The 18,819-nt window shown below is 42.6% G+C and overlaps 1 protein-coding gene and 1 long non-coding RNA gene across 4 annotated transcripts in view; one reads left to right on the forward strand and one right to left on the reverse strand.

The window, feature by feature from the left end:
* Window positions 1–6,631, reverse strand: part of LOC146439765 (uncharacterized) — a 28,205-nt gene extending 21,574 nt beyond the window's left edge. Inside the window, exons 1-3 of one of the 3 annotated variants that reach the window (XR_014850897.1) lie at window positions 6,494–6,631; window positions 5,239–5,296; window positions 156–248 (exon numbers count right to left, since the gene is read on the reverse strand). This is a non-coding gene — a long non-coding RNA (uncharacterized LOC146439765). Of the gene's footprint in view, window positions 1–155; window positions 249–5,238; window positions 6,122–6,493 lie in introns of those variants that run through there. The other 2 variants (XR_014850895.1, XR_014850896.1) reach the window with 2 other exon arrangements.
* A 312-nt stretch (window positions 6,632–6,943) lies between these two features.
* The window catches only part of IGF2R (insulin like growth factor 2 receptor), a 58,616-nt gene continuing 46,740 nt past the window's right edge, over window positions 6,944–18,819 (forward strand). The window contains exons 1-2 of the mRNA XM_085055880.1: window positions 6,944–7,065; window positions 14,859–14,992. Coding sequence (XP_084912006.1) covers window positions 6,962–7,065; window positions 14,859–14,992 — 238 coding nt within the window. The 5' untranslated portion in view covers window positions 6,944–6,961. The remainder of the gene's footprint in view (window positions 7,066–14,858; window positions 14,993–18,819) is intronic.

The following is an 18,819-nucleotide window of genomic DNA, read 5'->3' on the forward strand; positions in this document are numbered from 1 at the left end:
AACAGTACAGGTCCAAAACAATGCAATTTGGAGATCTCCTTCTTGTCTTGTGATCCACATGCGCATATTTTCATTATTTTTATGATCTAATGTAAATCTCTAATTGAACCATTTATGTAATACTGTTATTTGGCATTAATCTTGTAATGGCTTACCTGGGCCTTCGTGTATACACTGATAGTTATTTCTCTCTACCCTATCTCCTTCAGCAACTTGTGACTATAAAAACATCCAGGGCAATGTGGTATCTATTATTAAAAAAAAACAAAAAACAGATTGTTATTTTTCTTCTAAATAAGTTAATATGTAACCTTATTTCTTCTACTGCAGATATCTTAAAATATTTTACAGACAAATTTAATGGAAATAAAAAGCTACCTGGAAGACATTTAATACTGGCTAAAACTTCATATATTTATGAATGTGGCTATAAAACCAAATATATGCATTGACAGAATATATAAATTTATCATTACAATATATCAATAAATTCTAGCAAGGTAAGGTGACAGAAGAATCACCTGAATAAAGCATCCCACATATTTTAGTCCTCCACAAATAGCACATTATGCAAGAAATGCCTTGCTCAGTTCTTTTCCCCTGAGAGGACTATGAAGAAAGAAAATGTAGGTTGAGCCCTGATGCTTTAAACAAAACCAATTAGGTAATTTGTCTGCTGTGTATGAAGTTTGTTAATTTTTAAGTGTGGTGCTGAAGATAGTGTTAGTGCCCTTCAGCTACATGGGAAAGAATTCCCCTTACAATTAACCAGGAAAAATAGAGCAAACCAGAAATTTATCAGCTACCTTGTAACAATCAAGAAGGAATGGATGACAACTGATTTCCTTTCATAATACTACGGAATTAGGCAATGTAACTACTCAATTAGAAAAAGGAAAGTTGCCTACTGTCTTAGAATAAAAATACAGCGTGATGGAGCAGTAAGACTTCCAGATGTAAGAAGATTAATTTATTCACTTCAGATCCAAAACTGCAGGTTTTTGCCATGGTAAAAAAGTGGTCTTTACATATCTTGTACCAGCTTGCACCTCTTCCAGCCATGGATACACAGTTCTTTTCAGCTACTCTAGGTTAGTGTTGTGGTTTAGGCCCCGCTGGCATCCAAGCCCAACGAGCCGCTTGCTTAATCCTCTCCAGTTGAATGGGGGAGAGAATTGGGAGGGTGAAAGTGAGAAAACTTGTGGGTTGAGATGAAGACAATTTAATAGGTAAAGCAAAAGCCACACACATAAGCAAAGCAAACAAGGCATTAATTCCCTGCTTCCCATGGGCAGGCAGGTGTTGAGCCATTCCCAGGAAAGCCAGGCTTCATCACATGCAACAATGACTTGGGAAGAAAAGCCGTCACTCCAAACATCCCCCACTTCCTCCTTCTCCCCCCAGCTCTACATGCTGACGATGATGCTGTACGGTCTGGGATATATCCCTGTGGTCAGTTGGGTTGGCTACCCTGCCTGTGTCCCCTGCCAACACCTTGTGCAACCCCAGCCCACTTACTGATGGGGTGGGGTGAGAGGCAGAAAAGGCCTTGATGCTGTGTATGCCCTGCTCAGCAATAACCAAAACATTTCTATATTATCAACACCATCTACAGCACAAATCCAAACCACAGCCTCTTACTAGCTACTGTGAAGAAAATTAACTCTACCCCAGACAAAACAGGTACAGTGAGAGAGCATGAGGTTATCTTTTCCTATTAGCACATCCTTCTGTGCTGAGATGCAATTTACATTGAGATAATTGTGTTACAGATGAGGTCCCAGATGCTGCAAAGTGAAACAGTCACCAGAAGTTACACTGTGATTAGAAAAACCAAGTTGCTGGAGAGTAAAACATGACAGATTATCGTATTTGGCAAGAGATAGCGATATTTTTGGAATACATGATTAATGATAACAGATATCAGCCTGGGAGATTGCTGACAAATGTAAGTCATTTTAAGAGGGAACTGTCAGAAAATAATTCTGAAATAACAAATATATTTGAGGACATTTTCATGTCCAAATCCTGCCTTGCAAGTGGGGACTGTGCTTTCCTCTGCCCACCTCCATCTGCTAATTTGAGAGCATGCTCTGGGAACACAGTGAGGTAGGTCAGCAAGAGCAGGTTCACAGTGCCTGTCTGTCTGGTACTGGCACAGGCCACAGAAGCAAAGCATGGTGACTAGCTCAAAGATGGTTGTCAACAAGAGACCACTGAGACAAGAGCTCCTGGGAGAATAGACCAAAGAGAAGAGCAACACAGAAGTAAAACAACCCAGGACTGTGTAACAAGGTTTTAAGCACTGAAGACTCTTTCATGCTACATTTACTGCCTTTGTAAGGTGCTCTGAGGTTAAATAATTTGTGATAAATTTCTGGTAGGTGCTTCAAGTGGAACAGGATTAGCAGAGAAATCAAGTCATATTCCTCTGACTTGCTAGTAAAATTTCATTGACTACCAATGAAAGTACCATCAGTTTACTCTGGTGAAGTGGTCTGTATTTTACAGTTACTGCTCTGCTTGGTCCAAGTCCACCTAGTAACCTAACCCCTAGTTGGTGAATCAGGTGCTTCATCACTAGAAAATAGTTAGTTCTGATCCAGCTATAAATAGCCAAGAGTCATATTCCTTGAAAGCTAAAACTAAAGATGTGAGAAACGATGGAGAAACATAGAAACGCTCTACGGACTCGCTCAGGCAATGACTCAAACACGGCCTTGGCTAGAGGCGTCTTCTAATCTTTTAAGCCACACCACAAAACACTGCCCTTTTCAGTGCAAACACCGAGTACAGCACGTAAGGACTTTCCCAACAAGACAAAGATTTAACATAAAGTCAAAGTGTTCAGACAAAGTTGATGTTCTTTCACAGTGTCATTGAAGAGTACCAGCTAGATTAGGAAATGTCAGTAATTATCTCTTTAACTGCACTGGGAAGCCTAAACCCAAGTCTGCAAAACAAGGTCATCAGGGACTGTTTTCCTCAACAGTCTTAATTTAAATCGTTATAAAGCAGGATAAGTCATCACAACAAATCAGAAGGTAACTCTTACTAAGAGCCTGCCTTTAAAAATGCTAAAGAGAGCAGGCACAGAACAGAAAGAGTAGAAAGTGTTAGAAAAAAGGTGAAAGACAGAACAAGCAGCAAAAAGAAAAAGGAGCATTCAGAAATTATGACAATGGGAGTAATATTAGGAAGACTAAAGTATAGTATAGCAAGTAAGAGAACAGAAAAGAAGAAAAAACTACCCAGTGAACGGCACATTTGTTCTTTCTGAAAAACTGTGCAGCTCCATGGAAGAGCCTTATGAAATTTTCATGAAGTATAAAAGTAATTCTTTTAATACAGTGCAGTTTACAGACAGATAGAAATAAACTGTCCAGACCTCACCAGAGAAGGAATTTTCTACAATCAAATGTAAAAGAGCTCTGGATGCTGAAAATTTTTTGCTCTTATTTACTGAAAAAATAGAGATCAGATATGAGTACTAAAGGGAGCTGAGACAGCAACAGCTGAAATGAGCTGCCTCTCCACCAGCCTGAACTGCACAGCTGATAGTGGCCACATGAAGCAAGACTGTGAGTCAGAAGAACAAGAAATGATGTGACATTTGACGCCTGCCAAGATGAGAACCAGAATCCTAGAGGACCTATGTATCCATCACCTATTCACAATACCATGCCTACTGAAAACCATCCATAACATTGAAGTTGCAGCACGACTTTCAGGTATACTAGGATTTACTTCACATAACTATCAGCCATCGTGCTGAACTTCTCCTGAGGGAAAAAAAAAAGGTAAGATTAAGATATTTATGTAATTTCAGAATATTTAAATACTGTGTCATGGTATATTGTTAGCTGAGATGCCAATATCATTAAGAATGGGTGGTAAAAATTTACATTATTTATAAATGATACTCAGAATAGCATATTCCTATGGGCTATGTGCAAAACATAGTTTGGGATACAAAAATGACTGACACATAGCTCCTGACAATTTCTATGCATGTAGATAGCTTTAAAGATAGGGGAAATACCATGAATCTTGAGAGAACTGCTGCATCCACCAGATTATAAATGGATTGGAATTTTCAAACTTTTACTTCTTAATTTTGTTTTAAAGGTATTTGCACTTACAGTGTGTATTTCAGTATTTCTGCAGGTCTGTGACTATCCTTGCTGTGTTGCAACATTGGGTCATTGTTAGGTTGCTGCATATGTATTAGCATAGCAGGTGAAAGGAGAATTTCTGGTTTGTTTCTTTTACATTTCTAGCTGGGATTTTTTTCCCAGGTATTTAAATTTCTTTCCTTCTTGCTAGGTAGCTGTTCACATATTTTTCTCTGTATGCAAAGAAACTGCTCTGAAGACTTGTGCAAATACAGAGGCCTAAGCATACATGGCAGTACAAAGACTGAAGAATGCCACTCTAAACTTCTTCATTCTTTTGTCAGTAAATAACTTTGAGTTAACTTTACCAGATAACTGAAATTAACTGCTTCTACACTGCCAGGCCCTAACACTGCAATATTTATATGTATTCTTAATGTTAGCAAAGTGTGCAGTCATTGTCTTCAGTGGAATCATCTACACAAAGATAATTTCAGGAATAAAGCTCTATTTGCAGAAACCCGGGCAGCTAATAAGATCAGCAGCTGCAGTATGTCTGCCTGCCTGCAGTGAATTTCCTGACTGATAAATTTTTAATTCAAATTGGTAAGCAGAGACAGGATTTCCACCAAGACTTTTCTACTTGCACTGCTCTGTGTAGTGAGTGATGCCTGTCCTGCCAGCAAAACAGCAAAGTTCAAGAAACATAACCACAGAAATAATAGACCTGGTGGATATTTTTGTCAACTGCTTTTGTCTTTTTGAGCCTTTGAGTTGGTGTCATCAAGCTTGTCTTTAAACTAGACAAGCTGGGGTCTTAAAAGTAGAAAACAGGGATTCTTGGGTAATCAGATTTGGAACTTTCAGGAATCCATTGAACGTTAAAACAAAAGAGCAAGAATTGACAATAAACCATTATATAGAACAGAAAACTGTAGAAGACAATCGCATTTACTCAGTCCCTTTTATTTATTTTTTTTTCTGAAGTTCCTCTCCCCCTTCTGGAGCTGGTGGTGGTGTTTGTGCAGATATGAAAGGAGCCAAGTAAGTCAGGTGACAAGTACAGCTGCAAATTTACACAAAAGAGTCAGAACAGTACGACAGCTTTCAGCCAGAGCAGTACCTTTAGCCAGCTGACTGCCCTGCTGCAGAACTAATGCTACCATAAAGGTGGGGAGTATCTGCGAGAAAAGAGAGGAACAGGAGATCACAGCAGCCTGGAATCAGGCTGAACTGCCAGAGAGGCAGATCTTCAGTGCTGTCTTATCCCCATAGATGGATGCCAGGGAATGGGGAAGAAAAACTATTTCAGTTATATTTTAGCTTTTTTGTGCAAATGGCTTTTGAAAAGTGTTCATAATTAGAGAACAGGATTTCTTCACACAAGACAGCTGTCTGTTTAATGAGTGTAATTTTTAGTTTTCTTTCACTCTCCCACCCTTATGCCTCTTACCACTCTCAAAGGTGCTTTTCTCCTTAACTGCACTTTCATAAAAAAATACTGCTAATTACCTCTTTTGAATCTTAATGTTACAGTTAAAATTTGCTAAATCCTGGAAATAATTGTGCAAGTTCCAGCCTGGATCACTTTTCTTGGTAGTCCAGGAGGCAGTGGAGGTAGGAGAGTGTTTGTTCCACTTCCTCCTGACGCCTTGCGCAAACTTACCCTCCTGCTCTGTGTTTGAAATGGGGGTCATTTCTACACCACGCCAGCTTCCCTACTGCAATGGTAATTCTTACAGACAACCAACCACATCACTGTTGCTGCCTCCTCAGTCTTCATCCCTAATGGGTCTAGTTTCCTGATCTCTCCCAAGATTTCACTGCACATTTCAAGTAACCTATTTAAAACCCCACTTAACGTTTTCCAAACAGCATTTCTTTGACTCAAGCACCAAGCCACAGAATGACTGAATGGGTCAGGCTGGAAGGGACCACAGGGGGTCATCTGGTCCAGCTTCCCTGCTCAAGCAGGGCCATCCTAGAGCACACGGCACATGATTGTGTCCAGGTGGTTATTGGGTATCTCCAGTGATAATCTCCATAACCTCTCTGGACAACCTGATCCAGGGTGGTTACCCGCACAGTAAAGAAGCTCTTCCTCATGTTCAGCTGGAACGACCTGTGCCTCAGTTTCTGTCAGTGTCTCGTTTCCTATTGCTTGGTTCCACCAAGGAGAACCTGGAAACATCCTCTCGACACCCCCCGTTCAGATACTTATACACGGTCTCTTCTCCAAGCTGGCCAGGCCCAGCTCCCTCAACCCGTCCTTGTTAAGAGCTGCTCCCGTCCCCTAATCTTTCTTGCCCTCCGCAGGACACGCTCCGGGAAACTCCAACCCAGCCGCGGTGCGTCCCACGGGCCGAGCCCCCGCGCACCTCACGCCGCCGGACAGCAGCCGCGGTCGCAGCCCCGGGGCCAGGGGAGCCGCCGGTGCCCCGCGCGCGGGGCGCGGTGTCACCGCACAGGCCGCGGGGGTACGCGGGGCGGTACGTGGGGCGATACATGGGACAACACAGGGGCAATATACGCAGGGCGATACACACGGGGCGGTAAGTGGGGCAATATACGCAGGGCGATATACACGGGGCGATACACACGGGGTGGTAAGTGGGGCGATACACACGGGGCGATACACACTGGGTGGTAAGTGAGGCGATATACGCAGGGCGATATACACGGGGCGGTAAGTGGGGCGATATACGCGGAGCGGCACACACGGGGCTGCCCCGGCGGGGAGGGCAGGGGCGCGCGTCACGTGAGCGCCGTGCCCGCACATGGCGGCGGTCACATGAGCGGGGCGGGGGCGCGCGCCGGTCACATGACGTCCCGGGGCAGCCCGGCCCATGGCGCCCATGGCCTCGCTGCTCCTCGGCGCCCTCCTGGCGCTGCTCCCGCCGTGCGGGGCGGCCGCCGCGACACTCCCCGACTCCTACCAGGACTTGTGCAGGTGGGCGGGCGCTGGGACGCTATGGGGCGGCTGGAGCGGGGCTGTAACCGGGGAGGTACGGGGAGAGGGGGGGTCTCCCGCTGGCTGTGCCGCCGCTGTCCTCTGCGGGAGCGCAGCCCCGGGGCTCGGCAGCGCGGGCCCGGTCGCCCCGGGCTAGTGGTCGCCCGTCCCGGGAAGGGTCAGGCCGAAGATCGCCGGGGAAGGCGGCCGCCGTGTCTCCCTCCAGGCGTGAGGCCGAGGCTGGTCCGTGGCGAACGCGCAGCAGGGCTGGGAGGCTGCGGGGAGGCTGCGGGGCGGCTGAGGGGCTTGTCCCGTCCGGGACCTCTCGGGGAGATCTCTGCAGGTACAGGAAATCTACGGCTGACATGAGCAGACTTGCTCTGGGCAAGTCGCCTGTCGTCAGAACTGCTGGTTTAGGTGCCTGTATTCAGTCTAGTGTGAAAAACCCCAAAGTGTTGTTGGTTTGGAAGGGATGTTACTTGACAGTTGGCTTTTTACTAAGGCTATCACTATGTGGCATTTGGTTACTTACAGGGGAGCTAAGAAAGCTTTGAGAAACTGCAGTGTGGAGATGTCACCATTATTCATGTCTTGACATTTTTCCACTCTAATTTCAACTGTGAATTTAGTCTAGCACCATTATTTTGTCAGTCTTAATTTCTTAATTATTTAGCCAGGATATGCAGAATATTTACAAGAACACATTGTTTCAATCAATGTCACTGTGAAAGCACCAGCGTAGCAGAGTGAATGTAGCACTAAGGGGAGAAGTTGGATTTTGCTGGAGGGAATGGGCTGTCCACCTGGTGGAATCTGGGCTATGATATTGTTAAATGATGAAAAAGGGAAAAAGTTGGTTGGCTTGCAAGAATAACCCATGAGGGTGGCAAAAAATGGTTTTGTCAGATGACCACCGTAGTTACAGAAATGAGAAACTATCTATTGTGTAGCTTCTGGAGGGAATTTAGCTACTATGATGAGTGTTGTATTGTTTTGGTTTTTTTTAAACCCACCCTAAATGATTGGATTGTTAAGCAGCTCCTACTCTGAGAGTCATGTTAAGTCCTGTCAATGTCTGTCTTGGCTTCGTTGTGTGTCTGTGACTAGAGGAATATTTGAGAGTGCTATGGTGAGACATTTTGGATGCAAATTACTTAAGCTAGTTTCATTTTGTTACTGGCAAGTGAAAGTAATTTGCAAATAGATAGCACAAGCAGCTGATTTCCTTTTGAGATGGACTGCTTCAAAAACATGCATTTGCTGTTATGCTGTTGTGGGGAAGAAACTGCTTTGAAGGACTTAGGCCCAGTAATCTAGAATGGGTAAAAGGGAAAACAAGAAGTTATGGTCTGATAGGAGGGAAGTCCCTGTGGAGTTCAGTGGTGAAGTGTCTTCTTGGGTACAGCTGCCAAAAAACTATACCAAGTGAGGAATGATGCAGGCAGTGCAAACACACGACTAAGGGGTTTCTCAGCCAAAAGTTACAGTGGTGGTGTGCAGGACAAGTCCCTGACCAACCTATTTTTGTACTGGCTTAAGACAAGGTTTTTATTTGTTTTACAAGTGTTAAGAAAACAGTGTCCTGGGTTTTGTGTGCTGTAATAGGACTGATGAAACGGCAGCAGCTTCTGTGTCTGGTTGTATGAATGTCAAAAGGTGGGCAAAGAAGGAAACTGCTGGGGATTAGAAGAGGCACTGGCTCTCCCTTAAGTAAGAGTAGGAAAGCTGTTTTGCAGGGAGAAGGAAAGGTGTCAGAACTGTCTTGCGCAAGAACTGTGGCATGAGGCTACTTGAACTGGAGTTGGAGGTTTTCATTGTTTGTTTTGTGTAGCCTTACTGCTGGTATGCTTGGATGGTCTGGGGAAGAAGAGAAGCTTTCATTCTCTGAAACTTTGTTTGATGGCATGGCTTCAGTCACTGATTTTTGTTATGTTTTCTCCTTTGTTCTTGTGTGCTCCGACAGCTGACTGTGCTGTCATGTGACTTGCAATTGAAATTCTTTTTTTGTCTTCTGTCTAGAGGTTTCTCCAGGATTGAGGCAGTGTGAGCACCTGGGAAAGAATACAGAGAACTGGTTTGATATAGGAAGTTACTAGCCAGTTTTGGTCTCTTTCCCAGTTTTTCTTCTTTCCCTTGTATCTTTGATGTTGCCATGCAGGAAAAATTCTGGAATTAATTTTGTGATCTGTTATTTAAGTCCATCTACTTCAAAACTTGCCAGTTTGGGTTCACCTTCCACTTAATACTGCAAAAGTTGCTGTGTAACTTTCCTTTCTTTCTAAAAAAAATGCAGAATACATTTCAAGTGTGAAGGTAGAGCAGCAAATTCAAACTGACAAACTGCCTCCTCTGTGGGCTGTTTTGCCTGAAAATCTATACCGAATGAGAGGTGATTTGATGACAGGTGATGTTTTTGGCCACTTGCAAGGACAAGAGCTGGTACATAACTTCAGTGATTTTTAGACTTGTGGATGTAAGGGAATCTCAAACTGCTGTACAACACAGGATTGCTGTTACGCAGACTTCAAGTTTTGGGGTTGTAAGTCAATTCTATTTTAAATGTGTAGTTTTTAATAATACAACTCCTACAGCTGGCTGTACCTACACTTTTTTTCATTCAAACAGTGTTTTTTCAGCCTTAGTTGTGAAACCACAGCTGTGCTCATCTGTGCTGCTTGAAACCCTGAAGTTAGCGCTCAGCTTGGCGTTGGTGAAGAAGCACATGCTGAGTACAGAGAGGTGACCTTTAGGTGCACTCATTCATCTGAATTAAGTGCTTTGACATATTTAAGTGGGAGATATCATAAATAAGATGTTACTGGACTTGTATACTGATGTGAATGGTGTCACGTGCCTGGGAAGCTGCCATTGTAATGTCTGAATGTGATTTCTCAGTACATGAGCAGCCTCCTATAGCTCTTGTGTACTTCAAATTGCTACCCCTTTTCTTAAGCATTCTGTAAAATGATGTCGTAAATGTGGTTTAGCGTGCAATATGAAAGACCAATGTCTTCCGGATGCAAAAAGTTGAAGGGCTTGTGGTGTAGCTGTGACGCTGTCATGCATGACACACACACAAGAAAACTTGCCTGAAGACACACAGTGTACGTGATAGTTGTAAAAGGGGACGGGTGAGCTAGAGCAGAATTAAGCATGGGCAGGGATGCATTAGAAAGCTCTCGAAGCATAGGGATGGCTGTATTTTGTGCCATTCAAGCTTACATTTTCTGTAAGGAGAGCTTGCTTTGACATAGAGATTTCTCTACCATACATATTTGTGTGAAAACGGTAGTCACATCTAATAGTGATTTCTGTGGCAAGTGAGGTGCAAGCTTCAAATTTGCTATAACCATCCTGGAAATTGTTCCTGAGCTTGTCTGCCTGACATCATGCAGTTTGAAACTGCTCATAAAGAGCTTCGGGTACTAGTTTAATCTCTGCAGTGTTCTGATAGCTGAGAAGCATCTGGGCACAAAATCATGTGGATGCATAATCACATGTGGATCTGCTTTCCTACTCTGTGGTTGTATGTTGCCTTGTCTCTCTGCCAGGTCATCTGTGTAACACCCCCCTCAACAAAATGAGCTATTTCAGTGCATTCCCCAGAGAGGAAATGCATGATTCTTTGCAACTCTGCTATACAGCTGTTTGGAGCAGGGTGCACTGTTCTTCTTAGCAGTCAGCCTTTGGGTGAGGGTTTGACAGTTTGAGAGCCAAAAAGCTTCAGCTATTGTTAGAACGGTGGCAGTAGTCTCTCTGGTGCTCTGCTGATTCGAAGTGGTTCACTAATGCTCAGGCCTCAGTGTGGCTCTGGCATTGGGATGCACATGCTGTGACAGGCATTAGCCTTCTGCACCTTGTCTGACTTCAGTGCCTCAGCTTCTGATCACAAAGTAAACTAGACTTGCGTTTCCCTTTCTCATGTTATTTTTTTATATTGCTTCTTTGATTTGTCAAAAAAAAAAAAAAAAGGCAGAGCTCTCATTTGATCTTGCAGCTTGCCAAAAAGTAGATAATTTTCTTCTTCGTGCTATTGTTTCAGTGTCTTAAAACCAAAACTAGGTAGCTGGAAAGGCTGACCTGCAGGCAAGGTTATTCCCAATAACTCGTTTGGACCTTGCTTGCACAACTGCTTATGACAGTGGCCTGACCTGGCCCTGCCTCCTTCCCTGCCTCCTTCTGTGCCTCCCAGTGCTGGTGCATGGCCAGAAACCACAGTAAGCCAGACTGGGAAATGGCCAGGCTCAGTCCCCCTCCACACACATGCACCTGTTGTTTTTGTTGAGTTAATTTTGAGAGAGGACAGTCCCTGGGCCCAGCTTATGTCAGGTGTTTGGGCCAGTAACATTGGCAGCAGACAGGAGAGCCTACCCTGGGGGGATTGACATGAGTGTATGTTTCACCCTCTAATTGTGGGATAGTTCACAGTTGGGCTTATCAGAAAACAAGCATCACGTTGTGGTTTCTGCAAAAATAACTGTTTGACAGTTTTAATCAGGGCAGACAGTGTGTTTGAGCCCTGACCTTGAACTGTTCCAGAATTGGCTATTTTAATGGTTTCATCTGAGAGGTAGCATCTGTACTGAGCCCCCTGGATTAGATGATGTATCACATCCCACCCCATGATCATGGCTGTTGCTTTTTTAAAGCTGTTGGTATAATAGCTCCCAAACTAGCTCAACTGCATTGAACCAGGATAGCTTAAGCCCTTCAAACAAGATAACTTCGTCTGGCCCTGCCAAGGAGGTAATTACATCAGGCATCACCACTGGTGAAGGTAAGTGCTGAGCAAGCTGGAGGAAGCCAGTCTGTGTAACTCACGTGGTCAGGATGGGCAATGTGATTGCCAACAGATTGTTTCCATTATGGATTGCAGTGGAGAGGTCAGCTTGTATTTTATTGGAAAGTAGAGCACATGCAACTTGAAACTATTCCCAGGTACTCATTTAATGCCAGGAGTCTTACTTGTGTGAGAAATTATTCTTGCTTTTACTGTGAAAGTATCTTGCATCTCTCTGAGAACAGCTGCTTAGGCTACATCCAGGCTGCTGTAACTCACAATGAATAAATCCCACTTTGCTCCTCCCATACATTTGAAAAGAAAAGAAGTGTCTGTAACATCCATGAAAGTAATACTACCCTGAAACTGCTCTAGATTTTCCCTTATATATGCCCCTGAGGTTGTGGTTTGGAACATGATACAACATTGGATTTCATATTTCTTTTGTGTGGACTGAGGAGACTGAAGGACTCCTCAGCTTTCCCTGTCCTGGGGCCTGTGACAGGGCAGAGGGAAGGTCTGGCCTCGGTGGCTGCTTTGCTTCTGTTCTGTAAGCTGCTCATCTTGTTTCTCTTTTGTTTCTGGCCTGTGGGTGAACTGACTTGAAGATGTTGATTTCCTCTATTTCATAACATGGAATTGGGAAAGCAAACTCCTAATCTGTGAGTGATAATTCTGTTGTGTGAAGGACTTAAATTCTTGTACCATTCACAAACAGATTTAAACTTGCAAGTTCTGTATAAAAACCAACAACATGCTGAAGAATGCTCCAGCTTGATCAAAAACACAGTGCCTTAGTATTATATGTTACTTTCTTGTCATCTTCCAAAAACAGTCAAAAAAAGAGTATTGGAGCCCTTGAGAAATTTTCAGTTCTCAGTTTGAGAAATGCTAACTTTCTGGGGCTTCATTGTGAAGAAAATTGATTTGGACTGAAGTTCATTTTCTCCTAGATGTAAAACTAGCTTTGGTTTTAATCTCTTGCTGTTTTCAGCGCCCTTGAATATAGTCGGGTTCTTCTAACTTTTTTGTGTGTTGAAAAGCTTTATTCCATTGTTGGACTTGTTATTCTGTACTGTAGCTTAATTCTCATGATTCTCCTGCATCAATATTGCCTTTAACCACTTCAAAAATGCAAGAGACCAGCTCAGAGAACTAATCAGTGTGATTGTAAAAGGTCAGGTCTGCCTGCCTATGAGGAAAGAATAATGGCAAGTATTTCTCTAGGATTGAGACACAGTCCTTGAATACATAATTTTATTGGTGTTTTGGGTATGACTCAGTGCCTGGCAAGTTATTTTTGAAACTTATATTAGGATATAAAGCCTCAAATATAATAATATACTAATATATAAAATTTTTCTTCATTTTTTCAGTTCACAGAGAGCTCTCTTGTATTTGTTCCTAACTTGTTCCAGCCATTAGCAGTCTGAAATGAACACAGCTGCTGTAGTACAGGGAAGCCAAGAGCCCCATAGTCAATAATTAAAATGGAAAAGTATGTGATATCTTACTGCTGGCTCTTTGATTAGATATGGGATGCACTGGATTTGAGGAGTTCTTGGAGGACTTAAAATCTAAAATGAAGTAGCTGAACTGTTGTTGCCACTTTCTCACTCAAGGCCTGGACTTCAGAGCTGAACAAGAATGGTTTACCGTCCTGCGGGGATCTGGAGTGTGATAATGCTGAGTGGTGCAACACATAGGACCTAGAGATTAAGGCAAACAAACCTGATGGGTGAAGCTTCTTATCTACTGAGATTTGTATATTAAGACAAATGCTTTTGTGGGTCAGATAGGGGCGCTAAATTTTGTGTGAGTTGTAAATAATAGGAATGCCTAGTAAGTCACTGTGCTGTCCTCAGTTTTCTGATGTCATGATGAGTCTGTATTAATCCATTGGAAGTTTCCACTTGGGATAGAAGGGAAGCTGGGGAATCTGTTATGTTGCAAAAATCAAAGAGGATGCAGGCTGATGCCAGGGCCAGAAGAGGAGTGGCTGAGCCAAGGTGATGGCAAACATTTATTGAGCTGTGCTTTTTTAACAGAGCTTGGCCAGAGCACCCTGCTAGTGAGCCAGGCTGTCTAAAGAGCTCCTGGCTCTAAACTAGGTGACCTGGGCCTGCCTCAAAACTGAGCAGTGCTGTGTCATGCGACTGACCACATTTTACTGCAGTCCTAGTGCCTGCTGTGAGGGAAAGGAATCCTTGCTCTACCTCTGAACTGTGCTGCATTTGATTTTTTTCTGCTGTTACTCAGATTTATTCCTGGTTATATTTAACCTGAGTTTCATGTTCCTTCCCTGGGTTTTAGACAGCTGGCTTTCTGATATGTCTGTAGCTAGGTAGTGTGATCTTTCACTGAGTGTCTTGTAAATAGCTCTGCTTCGTTTCCAGCTTTTGACATCACCCTTCAGAAACTGTTCTTTTTATATATATATATATATATATATAAATGCCTGAAGGTGCAGCTATGCCCTAATAAGCACTGCTAGCATCTTTTGGTCTGAATACTGTGAGACCCTTAACCCAAATTTTGACCCTGAAGCTGTGTGGCTCCACTGCAGGGTGAGACTGGCTGCTCTATTCCACTTAGACGTAGCACTTCTGCCACTGTTGTTGGGTACTGCTAAAGTGCAGTAGTGTCTGGCCTGCCAAAGATGTCTGACAAATCTATCAGGCTGTCAAGGATGACATATCACAGGTGATGAGCCTTAGTCAGAGTGGCCTTCACAGAGATTTGGTGGGGAAGAAATGGATGATTGGATGTTCAAGAAAGGGAAAAGTGGACTCAGTGTTACGTTCCACAAGTGGATAACTCTGTTTTGCTTTTAGCAATTATAGCAATAATAAAAATAAAAATAGCAATTATATCTGGTATTTGCAAATATAGAGCATGAATAGGAATTTAGGTGCTCTTAGCCTTAAATTTGGTTGTTTCAGGGACTGATATCTAGATGATACACAGTTCAGACAACTTGAATACCAACTGACAGGCATTTTTGTCTTTTCAGGTACACTTGGGAAGCAATTGATACAGACAAAGAAGTGCTTTATAAAATAAATTTCTGTTCTGGTGTTGAAGCGTGTGGAGGGACAAGTGCAGTCTGTGCATATGACATCAAGACAAAGTCGCATCAGTCTGTAGGTAAGTAAACAAGTGTCTTGTAGGTAGTTCAGAGCCATGTTAATGGAGGGTCTTATAACTATTGCTAACTTTGATGTGTTAGCAATGATTTTTTTTTCCCTTCTTGGAACAGTATAAAAGTTTGTTTTGTTAGAGATTTACTTGGGAGATTTGTTAAAACATAATCTGATTGTAGATAATATTTGTGGGACAGTGAAATGTATCTTACAGTCTAGTTAACTGTAATCTAGTGTGAAAGTATGCAAGGCTATCTCAAGTAGAAAAAGTGCATCTACCTGTGGCAGGACATGGATTGTGCCCAGCTTTGTAAATACTGAACACAGGGTAGGGCTTGAGTTACAACTCTAAAATATACCTCAGCCTAGCCTGATGTAATATCAGCTCTTTGTTCAGAAGCAGGTTGCTCTCTGTAATGCAATCTTGGGAGTCTTGCTAAGTGTCTGAGGTGTTGTCTACAAGTTGTTTCACACAGAAAGGAAGTTAATTACGTGCAGTTCCCTGGTTTTGGTTACACCTGTCAAATCTGTTGACAGCTTCAGTAGTTCACAGATGTCCTTGGTATTCTGAGGGGAGGTGGACTTGTGCATGCTGATCTAAATATGAAGCTGGCGTATTCCTATACACATGCACATGATTTCATCAGTCAGAAACATCTTGTGCTCTGAACAGTATCTGTTCATGAGTTTGTTGTTTTCATGGATGTTGGTCGCTTTCAAGGTTGCTTTTGTGTTTTTGCTAACAAAACAAAAGTATATGAACAGTGTTCAAGAGGCTTTCTGATAGTTGACTTACTTCTAATACAATAATGTAATAGCTTTCTGATGGACAGAATGTCTTCAGACTGCTTCCTAGTATCTGCAGATCTTTAGTCTGATTTAGCATATTTGCCAGTCTTGCCAGTCATTGGCAAACCACTCTTACAAGAAGCTGAGTCTTCATTAAATTGCTTGAGCATGAACTGCTGGAATATAGTGAGGAGGAAGGTGTTTCTCATTTGTGTGCCATGTACAGCAGCTAGTCAGCTTCCATTCTCCCCACTGTACTCTGTACTGTACTCTGTTTACAGTAGAGATACTTTGGTTTCAGTCTGTGGACAATCAAAAAACTGTGCTTTTCAAACAACTTGTTAATGTTGGGACCTAGGCTTACAGAATCACTGAGTGCATGAATAAAGGTGTAGTGAGGCTTCAGAGTCTTCTGGGATGACTGGGTAGATTGCATTTGTATTCAAACTGCAATTGCATGTAATGTAGTATCTTCTCTGAGGAGTGTGGCATTTTAGAGCACTTGATGCTGTTATTATTACACATTTTAGGAATGAAACATATTTTTATTTCCTGCTGATGGGGGTCTCAGCTCATATGCTGTTGAGGCTTCAGTTGCCTGTGGATTAGAAAAGAAAGCATCTGAGTGTTTTAACATGCTGCTTTGGGTGAGACTGGAATGTGGCAGGTGGGGTGAGATTGAGGAAGTCTGTTCTCTCCAGGGAAGTGTGAGAACTGGAGGCTTGTGGAGGTTTTGTTCCACACTTCTTGTGGAAAGAGGAAGGCAAAACAGAACTAGGTGATGACTGAGCAGCATCAAATATTCCTCTGTATGCAAACCTTGAGTTCCTGAGTGCCTCAGTGCTACTGCGTGGAAGTGGATTTAGCAACAGATGTACTGTGGTCTTGCCAAGGCAGTTTGAAATGACTTTCAAGGGTTAAGCCACAAATCTTGTTCAAGTAGGATATGTTTTTAACTACCCTGCAATAAAGTGAGAAATCAAGGCAAGTAGTTAACATTGTCATTGAATTTTGCTTTGTTCTATTGGTCAAACTGTCCAAGTTTTGTTCTTGCTCATGCCTCTAGATGCACTGGAGCTTCCTCACCATCACACTGAGTTTACAACATGCTAATGGGTTATCAAGCTTGTTTGTTAAAAAATAAAAAAAATTACTCCTAGTGAGAAAAGAGGAATCTCTCTGATCCAGGTCTAGGCAGGTGTAGACTCCCAGTTACCTAAACCAGCTAAACCACATACTTGTCTTCAAGTAATCTAGATAATGAGGTTACCTGTATGCCAAAGCTGAGGGCAGCTGGAAGACTTTTATTTGGGGAAGAAGGGCAATTTGTCAGCTGATAAATTTTGTTAAGTTGTAAGCTTTCTTCAAATATGGGCTTAATCGGTTCTCTTTTTCATTCTTTCAGAAAAAAAAAAAACCACTGCAAACAATTGTTTTGTTTCTTAAATATCAGCTGTGCAAGGACTGACAGCTGTAGGACTGCTTGTTGCTCCCAGCTTTGGGAGGTGCTAAGGCTATATGTTCCATGGCAGTAATCAGTCTGTATACCAGGGAAGCCTAGTGGCTATAATGCTGTGTGTCACTGTGATGTACCAGGGTTTGCATGGAGACCCCAAAGGCCTCTTCTCTGCACTTTTATTGATTAATCCTAGAAGGTGTAAGCAAATGCTTAGTTTATGAGCATCAGTGAGGATAGAAATGATGTGGTAGTTATTTAACTTTCTAACTTACCATGACAATGACATCTAGTGACTCATGGTTCATGCAGTTGGACTACTCCTAGAAAATGGAGATATTACTTTAAGTGTTTGTTAACCTGATGGTGAAATGTGCACCTTGTCCAGCTGCATAGGATGAGGGGACATGAAATGATGGCTGCCACCTAAATGCCCCTTTCTTCTGGACAACTGATTATATGTCTTCCATGATTTCCATTTTCCTGCTAAGTGGCTGAACAGATGGAATCAATGAACAGAAGGTGTTGTGGACAGTGCCTTTGATACTGCTTTAGCACAACTGTGTAATATGAAGTGTTTGCTGCTAATTTTTGTGAACAGTACTAGCTGATCTGTAGTGTGTTGCTTTGTGGAAGGAACATGTATCTGAAGTCATGAAGGAGCATGAGTTATCATTGCAGAGGGAGCTTGATGTTATAGTAAAAGTGGCTGCAGCTCTGGAAGAAGCTGGTCGTGTTTGGGGTTGATATTCCTTGCTCTGTGAGCAAGGGTGTGATGAGGCATGTGCCACTGAAGAGACTCTTGCTAAAACTTCTAACAAGTTCTCAGACTAATTGTAAGCATGGAAGGGGGAAGAGAGCATGTGTGTTGGCCTGTAGTAAACAAGGTATACTGGCTTAACTTATTTTTTCTTCAATATTACTTTAACTGAGAAAATTGGAATCAGCTCACAAGTGCCTTTAATGCAATGTACTGTGTTTTTAGCACTGAGAGAAACTAGTGCTTACAGAGCACTGAGCTAAGTGCTCAGATGGTGCTGCCATAAGTTCTCTGCTAAATGGGGGCTTGTAGTTTTATACATTTATAACTGGAGAGGTTTTAAGTCGTGCATATTGTTACTATATGCATTCGTTGCCTAGAAAGTTGTGTTGGCTTCCTTCTGCTAATCTGTGGAAGAAAAGAGGACGCCTTGACAGTATCTTCTAAGCAATGACGTGATAAGTAACACTCTTGCTCTCCAAGCAGTATGTAGCTCTTAGGTTTAAGAGACCTATTTAGCACCTTGGCTAGCATCAGTGCTGGAAGCTGGAAAACCTGAAGATGGTCTTTTGATAACACAGGAAATGTAAAAAACAAAAACTACATGTATCATCTTTCTGCCTAGTTTTTTGACTTCTGCTCCTCTTGGTCTCTAGGCTGTGTTACATGGGTGTGGTATAGTTTTGCTTGCCTTGAGTGAGGAGATAACAGGCTGGGCAAAGTTCCAACAAATGTATTTTCTATAATGAAACAACATTTGGCCTAGGTGCAGAGCTACTAACTGCAATGATTACAGATTTGACTTGATTTCTCCCTAGTGTGGATG

Source organism: Lichenostomus cassidix, chromosome 3 (assembly GCF_008360975.1).
Source record: "Lichenostomus cassidix isolate B80296 chromosome 3, HeHo_3.0, whole genome shotgun sequence".
Lineage (NCBI taxonomy): Eukaryota > Metazoa > Chordata > Aves > Passeriformes > Meliphagidae > Lichenostomus > Lichenostomus cassidix.